A 24260-nucleotide genomic window follows, 5' to 3' on the forward strand; every position below is an offset into this window, starting at 1 on the left:
TAGAGGATGTTGAGACTAAAGTAAGTTAGTCTACCATCACAAGCATACTACATTAAATCTTATTTAAAGCCGAAGTATAGAGTAGCTTACATTACTAACTACCCGATAACAGAATTGGTTGCAATTGGCCACAGTATCTCTGTACCGTGAGGAACGAATTACGGAATTGAAATATTGATTGCATATCAGTACAAATGTGTATCTTTTTGCGTAGTGCCTTTAAACCTATGGATTTTCCATTTAATTTAATATAATGAAACTTTCCTTCATATGTAAGTAATATGTACTAATTGACCTCATATTTGTGAATTAAAGATTTCATTTTCGGAGCGCCAAAACCGACATTTACTGTTTTTTTACACATATTTATTTATGGCGGCGAAAGCATTATAAATTTTGTAACAAACCTTTATATGTCATGTGTTCTTTTTTCCAGTTATTTATTTAAGTTTTATGGTATCGGCGAAAAAACAAAAAGGCAGGGCAAAAAGTTCTGAGGAAGCTGTACCTATAGTAGATACAGTTTTGGATTTCAGAGGGACAGTCAGAAGGGATTTCGCGCTGGTAATATATTAAATTGTTTACTTAGGAACAGTAAAAAGAACTACAACAATACAATTTCGATTAGCACTGTTGAGATATTGATATTAAAACTAGTCTTCACATTGGCAAAAAATCTAAACTATCCGACGTTCATGATCAGAAGAGACCTCGAATTGTTATGAAATCTTGCAATAGCGGAAGCGAGATGCCGATCTACGTGTTACAGTGTGCTGTCTCGCTTCCTAACTTGTTACAGGCTTACGTCAAAGGATTCGTTAGAATGGCTTCGGATACCAGTGTACCGGGTGTTGTCACCTTTTCAAAAGTTTCTAGTTTTCTAGACAATACATCGCTATCTAATTCTGTCTACAAACGCCAGTACCTAGGGTTAGTAAACTTGGAGAACAAAGGATGCATTCATAAATACGAACCTTCATAACTTTGTATGGCGTTACCATGACCATCACTTGGAAAAAACCGGTAACGGAAACTATTAGGTACCACAGAGTTTGGGTATCTTAATACTGAAATCACGAAGAAAATTAAAATACAGTCTATGTATATTCTAGGAAGCAGCCCTCTTGGACCATGCTCGTAATATGATATGCTCCCCATTGTCTGTATTGATGCCTTTGGGGAAGTTATTATTAGGAGCGGAAGACGAGGCAGAAACAGAACTGTTAGCTGCAATAGGTATAGATAATCGAAAACAAGTAAGTACCGAACAGGAATCAAATATTGAGTACTTATGAAATACTAATTATTGGAATGGTAAAGTAGAATTAGAATCTCCTGGAAGTACTGGTAAGGTGCCTAGTATGTTGGTTGTGCAGGTTCAACTGGAAGATGCTTTCAAGATTTTTCAGCTGAATTCGATAAGGTTGCAAACCTAGCCAATCTAGCAAATCAGCCAAATCTGCGAATTTGCCCTTTGCATAATAGTACACTTTTTACTAGCGAGTGACGTCACTCGCCCTCAATTTTAACACGATTAAAATATATAATGACGTTTTATCCTTGATTTTCATTGATAAATTTAAAAATACTAAAATACTTTATTTGTCATCACAGCTGAAACCGATGTTCACGAAACTTATAAAAAATATGCAATATCTGCCTGGTGTAACCCTAGACGTTGCGAGTCGAGTATACGTTGGTACCGAAACAAAAATCAACACGAATTTTCTAAAGAACACCAAATCAATTTTTCAATCTACTTGTAAGAAGATGAATACTAAGGATCCTGAAGGTTGTGCAGCAGCAATTAATAATTGGGTAACTACATGTAAAATTATACTTAAAATAGCACCGTCGTGTTTGTATGTGAAAACATGTGATTGCATTGTATGGCTGTTAGAGTCAAGCTGACAGAGTTAATTGTGTAGTATTTCTTCGAAGTTTTTAAGTTAAGGTCTACGGTAAAATTATATTTTGCACTAAATCCTGAGTTGACCTTCAGACGCACCTTCATGTATGGTGACTAAAGCCAAGTTTTGACTTGTCCATGGATAGTAGTTTTTGGCTTTCATCAACTTAGAAAAAGGAAACTGACGCAAAACACATCTCTCTCTCTCTCTCTCTTTGGTTTCGAAATTATGTATCATGCATCATGCTTATCACTACCTGAAGTAATCCACCGGAACGATACTGAACCTATGTTTATTTTCATCTAGGTATCCCTAAAAACTAAGCAAAAGATTAGAAATTTAATAAATCCGTCGGAAATCACCAGAGACACATCAGTGATCCTAGTCAACGCTGTCTATTTTGCTGTAAGTACAATTATGTTAAAAAAACAACCTTTCTGGTATGTCATGAGTTTGTAGAATTTCGATTATCGGATTTATTGGTTACATACAGATGGTGAATTAATGTGGATATGTATTATTAATTGCATATAAAATGTACAATGGCAAACTTAAAGCTGGAGGCATTTTTACAATAACTTTCATGCTGAAAAGATAAAACTTCAATAAAACTAAAATTTATGCGTACCTATTTATCGGACTGTTTGACTTTTTATTAAAGTATTTCTGATTGGTACAGCTCGAAAGCCAAGTAATCACAAAAGCATTAATGCAACTAAACCACTCTTCACGCCTAAACCTTAGAAATGTTTATATTCAATCAATTGATTCACCTATTCTAGGGCCAATGGAAACAAAAGTTTGAAAGAGTCCATACTGAAGATTTTCATGCTCCCGCCGGCACTCGACGAATTCCTATGATGACGCGGCAAGGACAGTACAAATATTGGAAGTGCGAGACTTTGAATGCCCAGGTAGAGAGAAAAGAAAAACATCTTGAGCACTTGAACACATCTTCATAGATTACTACGCTAATCTACTCTATTAAGCTACTCTATACATTTTTCAGTACGTACACTAAGTACTAAAGCTAAGCTTTAGAAGACTGACTATTAGTGTAGTTAATTTCACAATGACTTCGAACATTAACACATCCAGAATCCTTCCTTAACTCAATGCCAATATATCAACTGTTCTGTTCTTTCACAGCTTATAGAAATACCTTACGAAGGCAACCAGTCTTCAATGATTGTGGTCCTTCCGTTTAGCAGCAGTGGTCTCCCGGTGTTACTGAGAGCAATAAAACTGGCTCCCGAACTATTAAACCAAGCTCTAGACAGGATGAAGCCGTCGAGTGTTATACTGTCGATACCGAAATTTAAGATCGAATCGGAATTCGATCTTACAGCTTTGTATCAAAAGGTGAGAATGCCAATAATCGTTATTTCATATTGGAAGATGAAAGGTGTCTGGTTGATGTTTTTTCAGTCTCTGCGAAGTCAACAAATAGATATTTGAGAACTATCTTCATTATAGTGTGATTAGTGTGACGGATGATTGGTGGCATGAAATTCGAGACAACTCTGCAGTCTAAAACAAAAAAAGTAGAATTTATTCAATTCATTCTTTATTTTGTTTTACAATCGATATCAAAGAAAAAAGTACTTAGCCAAGCTTGATAAAACAATATTGGTCCAAAAGACAGCTTTTTACGTTAAATGAAAAATTATGCACAAAATCGGTTCATCCAGTCCGAAGTTCTGAAGTAACAAAAATAAAAAATACAGACAAATTAAGAACCTCGTTTTTGAAGTCGATTGCAAATTTTACAACTATTAAAAGAGAAATACCATTTCAGATTGGAGTGCAAAATATATTTGATCCAGCAAACACAAAATTAACTGGCATTGTTAACAGGCGTAGAGTTCATATTTCGAAAGCGATACATAAAGCTGTTATAGAAGTAAACGAAAAAGGAACAGAGGCATCTGCCGCTACAGGTAAGCATTCGACTATTATCTTGCATTATTAAACGAATTACGACCTTGCACTATTAAACCACCAGTAGTACTGAATCGATACCAAAATCTCTTGTTAAATAAGACGAAGGAATTCCTGAATTCACAAACTGATGGAAACTAAAATGCCTTGATAACCGCAATGAAAGCTTTTTTAGGGTCAAATATTTTAAAGGTGAAGAAATTATTTAATTTTTAATATCTTTTACATTATGTTGTTTTAGAGGCTTAGCCAGTCTTAAACCAGTCTTTTTCAATAATTTATTAGAAAGGGGGTCTAAGTAGTTAGGTTTACCGAATAAAAATATACATGAAAAAAAAAACAGAATGTATCGATCGGATTTATTCTTATCTATTCGTTTTTTTCTTTCCTGTTTGTATGTGTGCGTCATCTTGTTCTTTCCCGTTTGTATTTGGTTTTGACGGCGTGTGTTCAATTACATTTTTGAATTTTAATGAATAATCCCGTTACATTCCTCTTTAATAATAATGGTGAAAGTTTAGTTCTGGTTTATTCAGTCTGGCTATCTAAATAGAGTCTTATGCTACGTTATTTTCTATTGTCGTAACGAATTCTCTTCTTGGATGTATTATCCTTATTCCGTGATGTGACTTTCATTTGTTTTTTCTCGGTTTCAGCGGTCGACGTCATACAACTGTCGTCTCTTTTGAACTTCTTCGCATTTACTGCTAATCATCCATTTTTATTTTATATAATATATAACAAAGAGCAGGTGTTCACTGGAATATATTCAGGATAAAAAACTTGTAAAATTGTCTAAATAAAGTAAAGGATACCAAGTGTTTGTTTTTTTATGTTTCATTAATTTGCAACTTAGGTTAAGAGGTAGGTTTTAAGTAGGCACTGCTCAGTCAAATTCAATCAAAAACAGGTAATTAAAAATATTTAAAGAAGAGAGAACAAATAATGAGTCACGTCCTGATACACATTAACAACTAGCTAGCGAAACTCCAAAGTTTATTATCCTACTATGAGCTTTAACACCTTCTGGTACTTTGGTCATTACTGAACTTTTTGAAATACCTATAAATGAATAATCGCAGAACTATGGAACACATATGTATAAGTGTATTATCAGCATATCAATCCACACACTAAAAGTTTGTCCCCACCACAAAATAATGTTTGAGGAGGAAAGTTTTCAAGTCACTAACTATTTATAGGCCTACAGTTAGGCTAGTCCACAAAACTTAAAGTTAGCCAACTATGAAACGAGTTCTGCTCGGAGTTTCTTTGAAGGTTAAAATCAGAAACGAGAATATCCTGAGAAGAATTGGAGTGACTGACATAGCTTGTAGAGTTAGCTAGCTGAAATGGCAGTGGGCTGGTCATGGCTATACAAGGACTGATGGTCGTTGGAGCTGACGTGTCCTTGAGACCACGGCACGACCACGGCTATCTTCAAACGCAGTGTTGGACGCCTTCTAGCCTGATGGAGTGCCTTAAAAAAGTAACTGGACTGGTTTTGGAAGGCGCAGGACTAGATGTTGTGGCGCGACTCGTCGAACAATACGTGCGATAGGCTGAGTTGATTATTACGAAAATGTCAAATGACTCAAATGTATTGAAATGACAATAGTGCAATGCATATGTTTCTAAAATTGTTACTTGCCTTTGGGTTTTGATTTGAGACTGGCTGAATGGGAAGCATACTTTTATTAACTTTATGGTTGCAGGGATGCAAGTAGTCCCGTTGACAGCTTCCGTGGACATTGAGTTTAAGGCCAGTCATCCGTTTTTGTTCGTCATTGTTGCTAATAAACAGGAATTGTTTGCGGGATCTTTTACGAGCCATAATTAAATAATGTAAATATTTTTTATCCTTTCAATATTAGTTTTTTTTTACCATACACATATCTTGATTATTTCATAATCGGAAAGAGCTGCGAAGCATTATAACGTTTGCTATTCACACAAATAGAACAAAGACAAAATGTACACCTCAGACGATACTCAAACTTTTGACTCTCGGCTATACGCGCCAGTCGCTTTTATCCATTAAGCTTCCGAGGTCACAGACCAAAAACAGAAAATTTTGAAATTTGTTTTCAATATTTTAAGAATACTTGATTTTATGATATGGGCTTAGAACTTTAGGATTGAAACCTTTTTTTGTAACTTCAAACAGTATTTCTGTTTTTCATGTTTTTTTGATTATTTGATAATTGCAAATGCAAGATTTTTCTAATTATATTAATGGTTGCAGGAATTCACTTAATAAGGCAACCAGTTCAATTTGTTGATGACGTAATTTCTACAGTTTGAGGAAACGTAACCATTCTTATATATCATGACAATTGATAAACAGCAAGTTTCGCTTATAATTTCGATGGAATTTCATGAAAAAATAAAGTTTATTAACTGAACAAAAAATAATATTTTATTAAATTTCCTCCTTGTTACTCGGGAACCGCAAACAAAACGAATAAACAACTGTCAAACTGTTTTCATGTAGGATACACATACAAAATACTGCAAATAATTAAAAGGAGAATAATAATAATTCAAAGAGTTAGTTTTATTTAAACATATTAAATATACAGTACGTGTGGAAAACCCTGTCCGATGTTTGAAGGTCATATACATGCTTAAAAATTGAAAAAAATTTAGGACTTCATATAACAACAAAATAAGATTTCTTGTGCACATCTTTGACGACTAAAATTATCAGAATTTTGTGAATTTCTCGAAACTACCAAACTCGACTTAGTTATAAGTTCTCAGTGTCTGTCAATCGAACGATCTACGCATTTTAGACGATATTACTTAAAATTAATTAAATTGATCTGAGATGCTCTTCTTTTTCCAACAAATAATTACAGCTACTTAGTTTACGCTTCACTATAAGCAGTGGATTGGTCGGACATCATCATTCTATACCCCGTCCTCTTTTTCGTTCCTTCTTTCGCAGTTATACTTAGAGATACTTGGACAATTTACTCAGGGATGAGTCGAAGTCTTATGCTGCGTCTTTAGGGAGTAACATTTAGAACATGATTAATAATATATTTTTTAATGTTTTAAATAAAGGTAGATAATTAATCCCAAATTAAATAATTAAAGGTTTTGTTTCAACTTTAATTTAAAATTTCTTGGAAATACTTATTTCTATTTTTACGTGGCCAGAAATCGCCTAAGATAGAGAGGTCTGGAAGAAAAAGGGGGAGGCATAAGTTGTGGTGGGATGTCGTACAGGCTCTAAAAAAAAATGTTTTATTTTTCTGCTATGAATCTCAGTTATCTTAATATAAAAGAAATATTAAATAGACATGTAGCAGCCAGCTAGCCTTATTTGTGGTCCAATCAACAGTCCAGCTTAATCAGTGAAGTTAAACTAGATTCAACGTATTTTGCTATCTGACCATTTAGTAGAAACGCTAACCTGTTGATTTAATTTCGAATGGCAAATTGGCTGAAACAAATATAATAAATACTTGTTGCAATATAAAACAGTATTTCCCTGCTTCCAGGTAAGAAAATATTTTCCAAATTTGTCTCGGCCAAACTGGAAGTTGTAAAATTTGATGCCGATCACCCCTTTTTCTTCTACATCACAGGTTTTGGGGAACAATTCTTTACTGGCGCGTTCATGGCCTCTTATTTTTAATAAACATAACTGAACAATCTACCTTATTTTATTTAACAATAACATGTATACAGTAAACATATTACACACAGTTTATATTTACAAAACTTAAGTTTTTGAAATCGAGTCGCATTAAGGATTTTGATCCTAGTGCCGCGAGTGGTTTAACATATAAAAGGACACCCAATCCCACGACACGTATTCGTGGGTCACAAAAACTCTTGTACTATGTGAGGATCGAACCGGCGAAACGTCGTGCTTAGTGGGTTTGGCGTGATTACCTCAACCACTCGGCTATTCTTGAGGCAAACTAGTCAAGATTAAGACAGGGATACGCCTAAACAAAATATAAATTTGGTTTTTGGGAGACACTGTTTCGTCGTGGAATATGTTGACACACTTCAATTCAAATGTAGTAGAAGCAGTTCAAATGTGCGTCATGGGGCTTTTATAAATACTCCTTATGCGATAATCATCGGCTTTTAACAGCTCTATTCATAAAAAGCTTTGTTGACAAATAGATAATATCTATGGAGATAAATAGGGTTATAGCGAGAAAGGGTGGGAAATACCAAAAAGACAAATGGGAAGATAGGGCTAGATGATAGTAGTAGATGTCCCTCGACTAGTTTATTATACATATAAAGAAGTGCTAAAGTAATGTCCTTGTACTTGCAGGAATTGTCTTAGATTTAAAGGCTCTGTTTCCCGAATCCCTGAGAGTCAATCATCCATTCTTTTTTTACATCAGAGCAAAAAGGAACTGTTTATTTGCGGGTACTTTCAATGGAGAATAAGATAAAGGAGAAAGCAAAGAAAGTCGTCCAAATTTTATTAAGTAAATCAAATTGAAAATAATTTAGTTTTTTATTATATCGTAGACGGGGATATGTTAATTCAACAAGGACTATGGACCCGTTACACAATAAACATAGCAATGTTGTGCAATGTTGTAATTTTTCTTGTACAACTTACTATCTACCTAATCACCTCTTAGGAAGGTCCTATAGACTACCTTTAAAGCGCTTAGTTGTTGAAACTACCAAAAAGTTTCTACGTTTTTTCTGTCAGGAACTATTCAGCAACGCTTTGGCCGAACTCACCAATGTTTCTGTTACCCACCTATCTTAAAATTAAGATAAAGCTATGACATCAATCTATTTTAAAATGGAAGATCCGACAATATCGGTGCAAGTTCTAAGTTTCAGTTCAAGATTCAGTAGCAATTTAGCCATTACCGCAAACACCATACCATGTAAATATATTTTTTATGTTCTTCACTTTTCCACCCTGAAATGGTAAATGATCTCTTCCGTCATCGTCAATACAAACAAGGTTCTATCTTGTAACAGTATTCAAATGCATTTCATGTTCTACAAACACTACTACATGCGAAAATGTTAAAACTCCTAACTTGCGAAGTACGGGAATTCAAAACTGTAAACACATTTTTTTGCTGATTTAATGTGTAACAAGTTTCAATAGGTATCCAAGAGGTGTCGCCAAATTTACTTATTTGCAGTTAGTCGCGTATTTAAGTTAAATCGGTCTAAGAAAAGGTTATTACGAGACGTTTTCCAAAAAGGCGATTGTTTTTACTATATGTGGTTAAATTAATGTTTACGAGTCTAGTAACACTTTTTATTGTTTATTTTGTTCTCATTTTATTGCTTGTGATTAGACTGTGTATACTTTTTAAAGTCACTAAGCTTTTTGTCATAATTTCAGGTACTATTTTAGAGAAATATAACTGACCCCCAGTTTTTATTGTGAAGTTGTTTTCAAATTCTTGATGGAACTTTATCTCAGCCAAAACCTCGCCTTAGCGTCATTAGCGTTAGCATCGCGAGTCAGATTATCACTCGACCGGTTATTTTATGTCGAGATGGGATGATTGCTTGAAGTGCAGGTTTCCTTATGATTGTTTATTTTTTGAACATTTTAATGTTAATTCCAACATTTTCTATTCCAGTTATTGGTATCCTGGCCAGCAGCTTTGCCAAGCCTACAGAAATGCAGGCCAATCATCCTTTTTTATACTTTCTAAGGGCTAACAAACAACCGTTATTTGAGGGCCTGTTCAATGGATGATTTAAATTATTAGAAATCATTCCATAAATGTTTTACTATGGCTGTTTTAAAAGATTTTGTTAGATATTCAGGAATGTCAAAAGTGAAAAAGGGCTAGTTTTGGTAGTATGGTTTTTTCATCGATTAACATTAAATAAAGCAAATAAATGTTTCTTTCTGGATTTTTTTTATTTACATTTCCAGTAAATGTTTTTGTTGAATTCTTCGGCGTCGTTATTCCCCCTGAAACAATGCGAGTTATTTTTTATTGTATTTTATTTTATATTTGAGCTGAAAAATAAACATTATTTGCGGTAGTGTTCAATGGATAATTTTAATAATGATACGTCAGACTATAACTGAACCATTGCCGGAAAAAAATGTAATTATAAATCTTTATATTTTTGGGCCCATAGACATACCAACATACCTTATAGCCCAACATTAAAAATTACAATTGCTAAATACAACCTCATTTGGGTATATATCGGAAATGTATTATTTTCTTTTAAAGACTAACAGAAAAAGTGAGGTTGATAAAGTTTAAATTTTATGCGACTTATCTTATTGTGGACAATTTCGCGATAAGTGATGATATTAACCCACTTCTTTATATGTACGTATCTTCGTAATTTTTTTTTTCATTTTTTTTATTTAAATGTCTTATTGTATTAATTGTAAGATTGTTACTTACTTAGAAGTGCATATTAGGATGTTTAACAAGTTATAATATGTATGGATTATTCTCTAGTTGAGATCTACATTGACTGAGGGCTGAACTCTGAATAATTAAATACGGAAGTTGTTGTTTATTTGTTATATTTATGTGAATTAATTGTTACCCGTTTTCATCTTCTTCTAATATATAAAATTCCCGTGTCACGATGTTAGTAACCGTACTCCTCCGAAACGGTTCGACCGATTTTTATGAAATTTTGTATACATATTGGGTAGGTCTGAGAATAGAACAACATCTATTTTTCATACCCCTAAGTGATAAGGGTTGCTCACACTAAAAAAATATATTTTATTTTTTGGACGAAATTTTTTGTTTTTATTTTTTTATAATGTGGAATTAAAAATACAACTAGAAATAATTTATTAGACAAAACAACGTTTGCTGGGTCAGCTAGTTTTATATAAGATCGTATCAATATAATTGCTTGCGGGTTTTTGTATTGGTAATTACACCTGAAATTCAAATTATATTTATACAAGTGGCGCTACATTAGCGACATTAAATTGACATACGGTTAGGGTAAGTAGTCATAAATCATATGAGTCATGATAGGTTTCAATAATTCGCGATCGTTTTTTTTAAACTGTCCAAAAAAAAGATACTCGAGATGTTATCACTTATCACTCTGTGCGAAAGTTCATTCATAGAAAGACTTACCTACGAATAGCAGGCAATTTATATACATATAAAGAAGTGTTTAAGTAATGTCCTTGTACTTACAGGAATTGTTATAGATGTAAAGGCTCTTTATTTATCCAAAACCATGAGAGTCGATCATCCATTCGTATTTTACATTAGAGCACAAAAGGAATGTTTGTTTGCGGGTACTTACAGAGGAGCATAAGATAAAGGAGAAAGCAAAAAGAATTCTAGAATTTATTAGTATTAAAGTAAAAGTAGTAATAAATTGTGATTTGGTTTTTTTATTTAATCGTAGACTGTAAAAAGCGTTATTTTTTAGGATTACTCAAATATTAGCGACTTTGAAATAAGAAATTGTTGAAACTTAAGCGAAATATGTAGAATTTTTACTTATTCGATGCTGGAACAGGCTTCGATCTCCGAACCGAGAATTAAACTTAAAATGTTTTAAAAAACGTCATTACGAGGGTTATTCAATAAGGAGATTGTTATAGATATTGTTTAGTGCACAAAATGTTATGTTCTTACCGTTTGAGGTATTATGCCGTGAGTCGGATTAGCATTCGGACAGTTATTTTATTTCGAGATCGATTGAACATTATAATGTTAATTCCATCATTTCTATTCCAGTTCTTGGTATCCTGGCCAGCATACCAGCCATTCGGCCTAAAGCAATCCAGGCTGATCATCCTTTTTTATACTTTCTAAGGGCTAATAAACAACCGTTATTTGAGGGCGTGTTCAATGGATGATTTAAATTATTAGACATCAGTCCATAAGTGTTCCACTGTGGCTATTTTAAAGGGATTTTGTTCCCTTAAGTAGTTTCATTGTTCCAAGCTGATAGAATCAAAATTATATTCAGGAATTTATGAAAGTGAAAAATTTAAGCCGAGTGATCTAAAAAACTATTTTTGTACATTTAAATGTTTTCTATTCTACATAGTATTCGTCGCATCAGTAAATACAATAATGTTTATTCTGTTTCTTTTTTTTTTTCATTTCCAGCAATTCTTTTTGTTGAATCCTCCGGCTTCCACCTTCCCCCTGAAAAAATGCAAGTTGATCATCCATTTTTATTTTATATACGAGCTGAAAAAGATGTGTTGTTTGCGGGAGTGTTCAATGGATAACTTTAACAATGAGACATCAGGGTACAACTGAACCACAGCTGGAAAAATACTTAGGAGAATGCAACCACATATAAAAGCAAAATTATTCCAATCGAGAAAGAGAATAGAGATGCTGCTCTTCGCTATGTAGTGTCACACTTACACAACTTACTTACTTTAAGATGATAAACCCTTCATACAAGTGCTCTTTAGCAGGCTATAATTGTGAATTAATGTATTGTATCGCACCAATGTATTGTAATGCCGAATTAGTCCTAGTAATACATGGAATAAAATGATTTTATTGTATTTTTGTCGGGATATTTAATTATACGGTCTATTATTAGATAAGAGAGAGATCAAATCTTTTAAAGTCAGTTGATTCTTCTAAATGTCATTTCCATACATTGGAACCATTTGATATCCGCAAAGACTTCTCACTTGTCGACGAGCCCCATTTTGGAGAGACAATTAATGAACAATGATCTAGAACTTTCCTTATTTGCTTGTTAGCGATTTTAGTTTCCTGAAGTTGGAATCCAGGTTTTCTCGGGATTATTTCCGTCACCGATAGCTTTCTTATTTTTTTCATTAGAATGTTATGTTAATTATGTGTTTTTTTTTTCAATTTATTTATTTTCAGCAAATCCTGAAACAAGGTCTTCTTCTAATCGTCCCGAAGAAATGCAAGTGAATCGTCCATTTTTATTCTTAATCAGGGCAAACAAACAAGTATTAATTTTGGGGATTTTTAATGGACAAAATCCTATTTAAGTGGCTAGAAGTAAATTTATCTCTACTCTAAAACAGCGGTGTTTTTCATATCCTTGAAATTTAATTATCATTTATAATTATTTATTTATAAATTTATAGTCATACTTTAGTATTTTTTAATGCATATATAATATCATATATGTAAAATTCCCGTGTCACGATGTTAGTTACCATACTCTTCCGAAACGGCTCAACCGAGTTTTACCAAATTTTATATGCGTATTCAGTAGGTCAGTGAGTAGGTAGGTAGTGAGAATCGGCTAACATCTATTTTTCATACCCCTAAGTGATAAGGGTTGCCAACACCAATTTTTTATTTTACATTTTTTTTTATAATGTGGCATTAAAAAAATACATACAGCTAGAAATAATTTATTAGGCAAAACAACGTTTGCTGGGTCAGCTAGTTACATTAGTTATAGATAAATTACACCCAGATATAAAACAATTGATCATGCTCATCACGACCTCCGGTATAGCAGTCAGGGCTATTAACCACTAGACCAACAGGCCGTTTAAATAACTTATTACTTTGTCTTCTTTAAATTACCTATTACCTACACTTTGTCTCACACACAGTCGCCAATATAACCAACATTTGAAAGGATTTTGTAATGATAATGCTGTTGCTACGTATGCTTATAATATGCGGGTTTGCGAATTGAGTTTCCACAGTTTGAAGTTCAGGTTTCTTTGCAAGAATCTTTATGACTGACATTTGTGATAAAAAAGAGGTTGAATCTTAAATCTGCATTTGTTTTATTTTTCAGCAAATTTAATGACATTAGTCAGTGATTTAGTTCAACGGCCCGAAGAAGTTTTAGTTAATCATCCATTTTTGTTTTATATGAGAGCAAACAAACAAGTTATGGTTATGGGTATATATAACTCAAACTAACGTAAATGAAGTACGAATATCTCTGGTATAAACATCTCAATGGTTCTTATCGCTTAAACTAAATTTCTATCTAAAAATCCAATCTAGCTAGCTAAGTAGATACAAAAAGCAAAATATGGATCTGTGGTTGAAAACTGTTAGAAGTCACGCATTTTTTTGGGAAAAAACCACTAGTCAAATTGAAGAATGGACTTTTTCTACTATCTAAGCTTATTTTCTGTTACAATTTAATAAAAAATAAATGTGTTATTTATTCTGTGAAAGCTTTCCATGTACTGCTATAGTTGTACCCACAACTTTTTTTGCGTCCATAAACTTGATCTAAGTAACATAAAATATTTGACTCTTTTGACTGTAATGATTTAAATAATAGTACTATTGACTATCGTTTTGGTATATAATACGTAAGTATATTATATGTACATTGCTAGACGTCGAGCTAGCTTCTGAGGGCCAAAGAATTCGCTTGCAACAGAAAGAACCTTCAAGTGCATAGGAATGACATTATTTTTCCACAAATGACATGCCTTGAACAGCTGAGCTGTTCTGCGGAGATAACAGTAAGTAAGTTTTATGAAATACTAGCTGTTACCCGCGATATTTTCTCCTAATAAATCGTAGCCTATGTGTTAATCCTGGGTGTTCGCTAACTCCATACCAAATTTCATTAAAATCGGTTCGGCCGTTTTGACGTAAAGAAGTAACAAACATAGACAGTTACAAACTTTCACCTTTAGAATATTAGTAGGATGGGATAATATTAGTGGGATTAAAGTAAATAGCATCCATTGTAATTAAATTTATATTTTTTCTATCTAAAAATGAAAACAAGTGATTTGTTTGCTCATAATAATATGCGGGATTGGAAATTTGAGTTTCCATTGTTTGGAATTCAGGGCGTCTCAATATGGGTCTTGTCATCGGTCATTGAAACAAAATATATATATTTATATAAGTTTAAATTTTGTATTTGTATTTCATTTTCATTCTAGGAAAAGTACCTAAGTATTTTCAGTATTTCGACAGACACCCGTTCCCTCGAAGAATCATATTGAAGTATCCATTTATATTCATTATCAGGGCTGAGGAGCAAGCATTGATGTTGGGAAAGTTTTTTGGGCAATTCAAGGTTACACCCCATACAATTAATGTTTGAAATACTTATATTTTAAATAAACTAAAGTAAGATAATATGTTATATGTAATAACGTGTTTAATAGACCAGGCATCTCAGCATGTTTTCTATTGTTTGCATTATTTATTGTGGTCTCATGTTAGACCATATCAGCTCCATCATAACCCAAATATACTGCTGAAAATAAAACTTTTGTAAGATGAGTAGTTATCACATGGTAAGGCCCAGTATTTGCTCGGCAAAAACCTATTAGATGTCTTAATGTACTTCCAACCAATTCAAAATTTACATACATGAATTACATAGTGTATACTATCACAATAATTGCCTTTAAGTCTAGTGGTTATAGCCTTGACTGCTATTCCGGAGGTCGTGTGTTCGATTCTCAACCAGGACATATGGCTCTATGATAAGCACGATCATTGATTCTGTGTCTAGGTTTATTTAAAAATAAGTTTGTTTATCAGTTGTCTATTTATTATAATACAAGCTCTGTTTAGTTGAGATTAAATGGGGATGTTTGAAAAGTTGTGGAAAATTATACTATAATTATTCGTAAAATACTGGTTACGTAACATATTACTTTTATGTTATTACGTGATTGCAAAGAATTGAATAAAAATGCCAGCTTTACTAACTGCTGCAGTAATTTAGAGAAAGAAGGTTTTATTGACAACATTCTTTTTCAACAATAATGACAACATTCAGCTGTCCACAATAAACTTAAGAGTGAAAATTAAAAATTGAGTCTTGTTAAGCTGTTCAAACTTCCAAGTTTCGGACATGCGCAGTAAAGCTTTTGGGGTTGGAGTCATTCCCATTCATCCCTATACCCCAGTTGAATATTATTTGCCGCGGTGGCAACACCTAACGCAGTGCGCGCGAACCGACGAAAACTTTTACGATTTCCAAAAACATTTTGACTAAACATTAGTGAAGTAATAAAAAAAAAAAATCTTGAAAGTAATTTAATAGAGTTTTGAACTGTGAAAAGTTATGACAGTTTTTATAAATATGAATGTTTGAGTTTTAAATTAAACATTGCTGGTTTGAAAGTGGTGTTATAATATGTAGTGATAAGAAACCAGTAATGGAACGCGATGTTCGCGATAGTTCGGTTATTTTAAAACAGAAAATTAATTATTATATAAATGGAAGTGAATATTTGGACTTGCCTGTTAATAATATTGCAATTGGCTTTGAATGTGAAAGGAGAAAATACGGTCAAAAGTAAGTAATCTCTTTTATATTTTTATACTATTATTACGTTTTCTTTTAATATAAAAAATAGATATGTTGAACTTACTAAATTAATTAAATATGTACTTTGCACATTGTTTAAACAACTTTTATTAGCTGAATAAATTTAACTTTTACCTAAGTTTTCAAGGAAATATTAAATTGTAGAAAATACTATTTTTAAAATTGAGATAAACATGAAGTTTGAATATTAAGCCTAATTTTTTGACTTTTACTTTAAAGAAATTGCTCGAGATACTTGTAGTGTATCAGTGTGTTCTGTTTTGTATTCTCAGCCATTTTTTATGTTTAAAGTTAACAAATTACAGTCGTAAAGTTTTATTAAAAGAAAAGTCTGAGTAGAACGTTTTTTTACATAAATTCATTTCTAATCATAATATACAAAAAAATAAGAAACTAAAAACATTGGTAAATTAACAAGAAAAACGTTCTTTCAAACCACTTTCCATTGTAGATTCCCATCATCGAACAGATGATACTTCAAACCCAGACATCAAACATGAAAAGCCACTAGAATTCCTAATTAACCACCCAAACAACCCAGAAACAGACTATTTCTTACCACCGGTATTCAACAATCACGATGACAATTTGGAAGAAGATGATGAAGATGAAAACACGTACCTAGATTATGATTATGATGGCAAAGAAAGTAATTACAAAGACTCTCCAGATCTGGCAACTGTCAAAACAGATACACATGATGTGTCATCCCTAGATGATAAGATACCGCTGCACACAGCTAAAGATAATTTGCCAATTTTTCTTTTGGAACCCGAAAACACTTATGTAGTTAAAAATAAGCCGGCCACTCTGAAATGTCGAGCTGCCAATGCGTTAAAAGTAAGTAACTTCGGTTAAATTTGTTTACAATATTTTGGTATGTCATCATTTATTGATCTTCTAAAATATCTGGACAAAGATTTTTTTTTTGTGCTACAAAAAGTTTTTGATACAGTCTGAAATTAGAATTTTATTCCTTTTTTGTTTGGGTAATCATCCCCCTTAAACAGCTCAAAAGATCAGATATATAATTTTCTTACTATCATAAAAATATTATGGAAATCCACCATATTTATTGTAAATAAATTTCAACATCAAATACATTCCAACACTACCTGAACCCCCATTAACAATATTTAAAACATCCGAAGGTATTCTTCAAATGCAATGGCATTCAGACTCAAGCCCTGAACTTTGAGTTTGTGGACCCTCAAACAGGGGTGCGGATCATTGAGGGAGAGTGCAAAGTGACGCGGGAAAACGTCGAGGAGTACTTCGGAAGTGACAAGTATCAATGCTCTTGTTTTGCGTGGACCAGTAGAGGGCATATACGGAGTCAGCCGGCGACTATTGAACTAGCTTGTAAGTGCCTATATGTTTAAGATACATACATCCCACATATACATCCTATTTTTATAAGCTATGTTTCCTATTACTGTACTCACCTAATTAGCGGAAGCTTAAACGTCGCATTGAAAAAAATCTTTTAAATAAAAATTTGGTTTTTAAAATTTGGTTCAATATGTTTCTTTCTTTAATCCTCAAAAAACCTTTCCTAAATTAATATACTTAACGTATAATTTTCCCTAGTTTCGTATTTCTCTGCTTTTGAAAACTCATCAATCCCATTTTGTAATCTTCTAAATGCTCAAGTAATTTTCTTATTATCATATTTTTCTTAATATTTTACTTCGAATTCTGTTCATCACTTTTGTTTTCAACCAAATCCATTGCAATCAAGACATCAATCTTCACGAAATTTTGATTTATTGTATTCCAACTCTTATTCACAAACTACAAGTAGTCTACTTGCAGTTTCATGATATACAGCTCTTGTTTTGTTCTAGATATAAAGAAGCACTTCTCAGTGGCTCCCCAATCTCAGCTTGTCAAACAATACACATCAGTTACATTCCGGTGCGAGCCCCCCCCTGCCGCCCCCTTCGTCCAGATTTATTGGCTCAAGAATGGCGCGCCAGTCGTCGTCGACGATAACGTACAGGTCTCTAAGGAAGGAGATTTGTTCATTAAGCAAGCCACGTTATTGGTAAGTCAAGTAATGCATTCAGAATTCGGAGGCGATTAATTGCATGTCTGTTAGAAGACTTAAATGATCGTGAAAATGTGATTGAATACCTGAAATTCCCGTTGAAACCTGAAATTATCGTTACTGATGGTGTTGTAATTTAATATGAGGGTTGTTGCAATTTTTTAATATCGCCTGTCTCAAATCCCACTGCGCCGCTTTTTCTGTGTCTGCTATACTTCTATCTTTTGCTATTTCTGGTAATATGGATATTAATAATAAAAAAAATTGTGTGATTATTTTATTTTAAATAATCTTTTATACTGAAATAATGGTGTGCTTAAATTAGATGCAAATAACTTTTTTCCAAAATAATTATAATTTTCCAGTAAAAGTAAAAATTATAGAACGATAACAGTATTAAATAGTATATAACAGTGGGCTTATTTAAAAAATCAGTAGTAACTCTACCAACACCAATAGACAACAGACACAATTCAAAGTTTTAAAATAAACAAGTAAACGGTAACGTTTATAACAAAATTAAATACGTAAATAAGAACGTGTCACACACAGTGGATACGGACAGATTTCAATTGTAAAACAATTTCAGGACATGGCGAACTACACATGTGTCGCAGAAAATTTAGCTGGGAAAAGGATATCCGAACCCGCTCTGCTGACAGTTTTCGGTACGTTATTCCCAGCTCTGGTTTATTTATTTCTTGTGAATGAAGTTGAAGTAAATTGTGCTTTTGTGTCGTTCTCATATTTGTGTTTGGACTTTTTTGGAAAATGTGACATTTTTGGTTGTCATGATGTTCTTAAATTAGATTAAAGGAGTCGATGCCCTTAATGAATATTGTGCTTAATACAGCTTTTTAAAATGATATATCTTATTGTAGATAAAGCAGAATTTAATAACTTCTGCACAATTTTAGTTTTTGTTTCTTTTGCCTTTTAAAGTGCCGGAAAAAAAACAATTTACTAGTACTTTTTAAACTAATTTCATCTCTATATTTTGTATCTTAGTAAACGGTGGGTGGAGTACATGGTCGGCTTGGGTCGACTGCTTCTGTGATGACCAAGGAAGAGAGGGACATTCTGGAAGAAAGAGAGAAAGGACTTGTTCAGCACCACGACCCCTGAATGGAGGGCAGCCCTGTGTGGGACCCAATGTACAGAAGACACAGGACTGCTTGGATTGTGATATTGGTAAGTAAATTTAAATTTTATGTGTAATGAAATTAAGTTTATTTTTAAATATATTCGCAAAACGTTCATGATGGAATTCAGGACTTATATATAACCAAAATGATTTGGCTGTTCGCACTTTGTCTCATTGACTAACATGCTTGTGTCCCTGACATCCCATTATTTGTTTATTTAATTTTCTTTGTTTTAATTAGATGATTTGGACGAGTTGGCTGATGAGTCTCCAGATATAATATTAGGTAAGAGTTCATTAATAGCCCCAATTGTCCTTAATCTTTTTCTACAAATACTGCATTACTGAATCAATGGTTTACTTTAGGTCGTTGGTCTCAGTGGTCTGAATGGTCAAGATGTGACGTAGACTGCCTCCGAACTAGGAGGAGACGATGCCTCACTATCAATGCGTGTCGGGGTATCGACTATCAGGTCGCCCAGTGTCCACTCTGCATCAGGACTTCCAAATCTGATATTATCGATGGTGAGTCTATTAGGATTATTATGTTCTTATTCATGGTTATTTAATTTTGAAGATATACTAACCAGTTTCCACATCTCTGATTTATCATTCAAAAAAGTTCATTTTAATTAAAATTAAATATATGATATTTAATTTTTATTATTAATTGATTGATATCCCTTGGATTTTCATTCAAAGCAGCAACATGGGTACTTTGGTATTGAAAACGAGATTTGAGTTTATATTTACCTAAATTGTTTCTTTTTTTTGTATTCTTACAATAATTGTCTTTTACAGGATCATCGTACTGGCCTCTTTTTATTGCGTTATCAATAGCGTTCCTTATATTTATAGTAGTGGTTATTCTGGGAATCAAATATTTGAAGATTAAAATGAATGAAACCTCGCCTTACGTCAAACCTCCTTCAGGTATTAACTCCTTTCTAACATCCATGTCTTGTGACTAAGATTTCAAATACATTCATTGGTTATTTAATAGCTTGCTTACGAAAGCCAAACATTTTCTACAATACAATTATTTAGATAACAAGCAACAAAGTTTCCTTACACGCTCTATCTCCCAGAAATATCAAATAAAATAACTAAGTCGAAGCTCATACAACTTATTACTTTTGTCCTTTCATATCTCAAACAGGATCCAATTACTTCGGGAACGTAATCAAAAGAACTTTGACCAATCAACCGGACCTGACTATACATGAAGAGTTCCAAACTATTGACTCCCGGAGGACGCACAGACACATGAGCACATCCACTAACGCGAGACACGAACATTTATATGAAGTACCGCAATTAGCTAACAGGTAAACTTTTGAGTGAGAACTCCTTCAAGAAGTTGAAAATTTGAAGAGTTAAGTTTTATGTCTTTCTTTCTATATTTGTTTGTGAAATAGGTGGGTCACAGTACTACGTATATGCAGAAATTAAGTATTTTTTGCTATCATTTTCGTTTTAATTTTCCTAAGAGTACTGATTAATAATCATTCTAAAGAAAATATAAAAAAACTTTGAAACTATAAAAATCTATACAAAACTTTGACGTAGACATTTTTTTGCAGCTACATCACGCCTATAGACCACGAGGTAAGAACCGAAAGAAATGGAAGCGAAAGGAATTACGCTTGCAAGGACAGCGTCGAGTCAGACCGATCTGACTCCAGTTGCTTTTTGAGCTGTGAGTTCTACTATGCACTATCGAGAGGCAGATTACAAACTTATTAATACTCATTTGAAACTCCATAACTAACTTCTGAGTGACGGTCTTAATCAAACGCGAAGCACCACATTTGCACTTCTAAATACTGCATACAATTATTTCACTGATTCTATGCTAGTTGTTTGGGAATTCTGTAATCTACCGCCTCTTAGCTTAACAGCTTCATCATGTATGAGCTTATCACTAAACTCAATATTAACCCAGTCTTCTCTTCCAGCCGGTTCGTCGTATGGCAATGAAAGTATAGAAATGTCACCATCATTGAAAAACAACGCATCTGTAGATTCAAAATTCTTTGCAAAGAACCTAGATGTAGCTACTTCGAAAATCTTGTCATCTGACGGTGATTGGTTGAATCTTAATAAGTGTGGGGTTAGCTTGTTCGTCCCCGATGGAGTTGTGGATAAGGGCGAAGAGCTATTCTCGATTGAGGTCGCAGACGACGACTGGAATAGGCCGCTGCTGCAAGAAGGTAAATCGAATTTAGAATTAGGCCTTCTGACCTGGATATGCTATCGAAATTGACTCGCTAGATTTAGATCAGGTTCGAAATAGCGTTCCGATTTTGACTTAACTAAATTTTGTTATGTAAAATGAAGCTGAAATCCATTTTCAGAATATCTAGTTTGATCCAAAGATATGGTTAGCAAAAACTTGTGTATTAGTTTTGAACGTATACCTACGTTTATTTTCTAAAGCTCGCAGTTCAGACAAACGTGTCAAATAACAAACTACAAGTATTAACAGCTCGGAAGTCTCTAACAAATAACGTAGACATAAAGTTGTACTTAATATTAAACTTAGCCGTAAGTGTTGAACTGAAAAGGATTACATTGAGCCGTAGCCCGACCTACATCCGAAATGTCAGCTTGTTTTGACCTATAAGTTGGTTCGCTTCGGCAACCTCGCGATGTTATTTTCGAGCTGGGTCACGATTGATTGCCTTGGAATATGAAACATGGTTGGAGCAGTAGCCCACCTGTTTGACGTTCGTGGAATCACAAATTATGTGTGCTGTCCGTTCAATAAGTAATGAACGTTGCTATCAAGTTAATAGATCAAGTTTGTGTTATTCTCCAGGGGACGAGATTACATGCGTATTAATGTGAATGATACCCGATGTCTTGATGGCCTTCTAGTCGTTTGAAATACAGTAAATGTTTTTCTTTAACAGGTGAAACTCAACTGAGCCCGGTTATACGGTGCGGACCCAAAAACTTTCACTTTTGTAAGGGTGTGGTTTTATCCTTTCCACATTGCGCATCTTTGAAGAACACCAGCTGGCTTCTATATATCCTCCAAAGGCCCGAAGAAATCAACTCGAGGGAGTGGCGGAAAGTTTTGACTTTGGGCCAAGAAACCCCCGGTACCCCACTGTTTGCCCAAGTCGACCCTTCCAAAGTTTACCTAGTGAGCGAATTTCTAAGCGACTTTGTTCTAGTCGGGAGGAGTTTTAGCGGTCTAGACGCGAAGCTGTTCAAACTCGCTCTGTTTATATCTAAACGAATGGACGACAGTTACTATAGTTTAAAGATGCACGTGTTTAACGATACACCCTACGCTTTTTATGATTGTTATGAGAGTGAAAAGAGATCGGGAAGTTTGTTACTCTGTGAACCGAAAACATTTTATTATCAAGAAAATTGTTCGGATTTATGTATTAATATTAGGGATGTCGGGGTAGGCTGGAAGATACATTCCGGAGGAAAATATCAGGAACTTCCTTATTCTCAAGTTTGGAACATGGCTGTCAGATCTCTAAGTTGCATATTTGTGCTCCAACAAACAGATTCAATAAATTGTTTAGAACTGAACATTACCGTTTTTCAGAAACAAAAGCAATCAAACTCCGTCAATTTCAATTTGAAAACAAATGATTTTAATATCAATAATAAGAGGTTTAGTTGTGCGAGCGTAGAGACTGTTAATATATTAGAGAATCCTTTCAATTATTCTTCACTGACCAAAAAAGAGGGGAGATATGACTTTGTGTATAAGAACCACAGTTTTAGGAGTTATTTCAACGTTGACAATAATTACCGGACTAATGTGTTGACGAAGTCCGATAGAGTGATACTGTGTAAACTATTGGACTCTCAGACAGCGAAAGGGAACGACTGGCGCCTGTTGGCGGAGAAATTGAAAATTTGCTCTTACTATTATTATTTCTCGAACACTTGTTCTCCGACGGAAAACATATTGAATTTATGGTTGTGTAGGAATAACGACGTCAACATGCTGGTCAATTTGTCAAGGATATTCAGGGAAATGGGCAGGATTGATTGCGCGACAGTTGTCGAGAGGCGGTGTTTCCCAAATTGATGGGAACAAAGAATTGTGAAACAATTGTTGAGTTTGTATGGATCGAAATATTTTCTCTTCTTTTATAAAGGAAATGTTTAGAGGAAATACTAGAAAGCTTTATTTTGTCGATTGTATGAATCTCTATATTTCTACTCCCTTTGAAGATTGTTTACTTTGTATATTGTTTCAGTTCGTTAAAGAACTTAACAGAATAATGAATTGAAGTCCTTCTTCAACCGTCAGTATAGCTTCTATTATATATTAAGTCTAGTTTTTTACAAATTATGTTGTTCATATCTCCTTTCAACATAGATCGCTGTTTTCAATATTTTCACTTGTAAGCAAATTTTCACTTTTAGTCGTGCAAATCTAGTATCGTTTTAATCAGTATTATCTTAGAAATGCTTAATATTTTACTAAAGAGTATGTTTGAAAAACATTATTAGTTGTATATAAATAAATATTAATGAACCAAATAGATACTGTAATGTTTAGATAAGAAAATTGAGTAGTGATTTCAAGTTTTTGAATTAAAGTAAACATTTGGAAATATTTTTGTACTTTTATTTACTCCGATCCAAGTAATTTTATATTTCAATGACTGATTAATTATCAATTTAAATACACCGAAGCAAAATATAAATTATATTATCAAACTTATAAAAAATATGAGACAAAAGTTTGTATGTTGAAACAAAAACAATCATTTTGTTCTAGACCTTTTTCAAGCAAGTCCTGATATACCTACCTAAAATACTTCAATCAGGTTTTCTACAACACTAAAATTCCCACTGAAAAATTCTCTACAAAATATCTTTCAAGATTGATTAATAGTCTCACTATAATAAATAGCTTTGTAATTAATATGATGTTATAAAAACAGTTCATAACACTGGCAGGAGATCTGATAGG

The 24260-nt window shown here is 33.5% G+C and overlaps 1 protein-coding gene across 1 annotated transcript; it reads left to right on the forward strand.

Moving 5' to 3' along the window:
• Positions 1-29: 29 nt before the first annotated feature.
• Positions 30-23909, forward strand: LOC113495214 (netrin receptor UNC5B-like). The gene is made up of 21 exons (XM_026873835.1): positions 30-272; positions 437-564; positions 1113-1256; positions 1615-1818; positions 2217-2315; positions 2693-2824; positions 3060-3272; positions 3709-3850; positions 5567-5686; positions 16549-16949; positions 17261-17471; positions 17957-18156; positions 18749-18827; positions 19168-19350; positions 19545-19589; positions 19670-19828; positions 20105-20236; positions 20463-20631; positions 20887-21029; positions 21262-21516; positions 22219-23909. The coding sequence occupies exons 1-21, from the start codon at positions 254-256 to the stop codon at positions 23364-23366; spliced, it is 4326 nt and encodes a 1441-aa protein (XP_026729636.1). The 5' UTR covers positions 30-253; the 3' UTR covers positions 23367-23909.
• Positions 23910-24260: the final 351 nt, after the last annotated feature.

The sequence above is a fragment of the Trichoplusia ni genome, chromosome 6 (assembly GCF_003590095.1).
Source record: "Trichoplusia ni isolate ovarian cell line Hi5 chromosome 6, tn1, whole genome shotgun sequence".
NCBI classification, from domain to species: Eukaryota; Metazoa; Arthropoda; class Insecta; order Lepidoptera; family Noctuidae; genus Trichoplusia; species Trichoplusia ni.

Bases quoted from the DNA above. Each gene is read 5' to 3' on its own strand.
- LOC113495214 (XM_026873835.1), top strand. The intron at 3,851-5,566 runs GTAAGCATTCGA...TTATGGTTGCAG, and splicing joins AGAGGCATCTGCCGCTACAG to GGATGCAAGTAGTCCCGTTG. The intron at 18,157-18,748 runs GTAAGTCAAGTA...AAACAATTTCAG, and splicing joins TTAAGCAAGCCACGTTATTG to GACATGGCGAACTACACATG.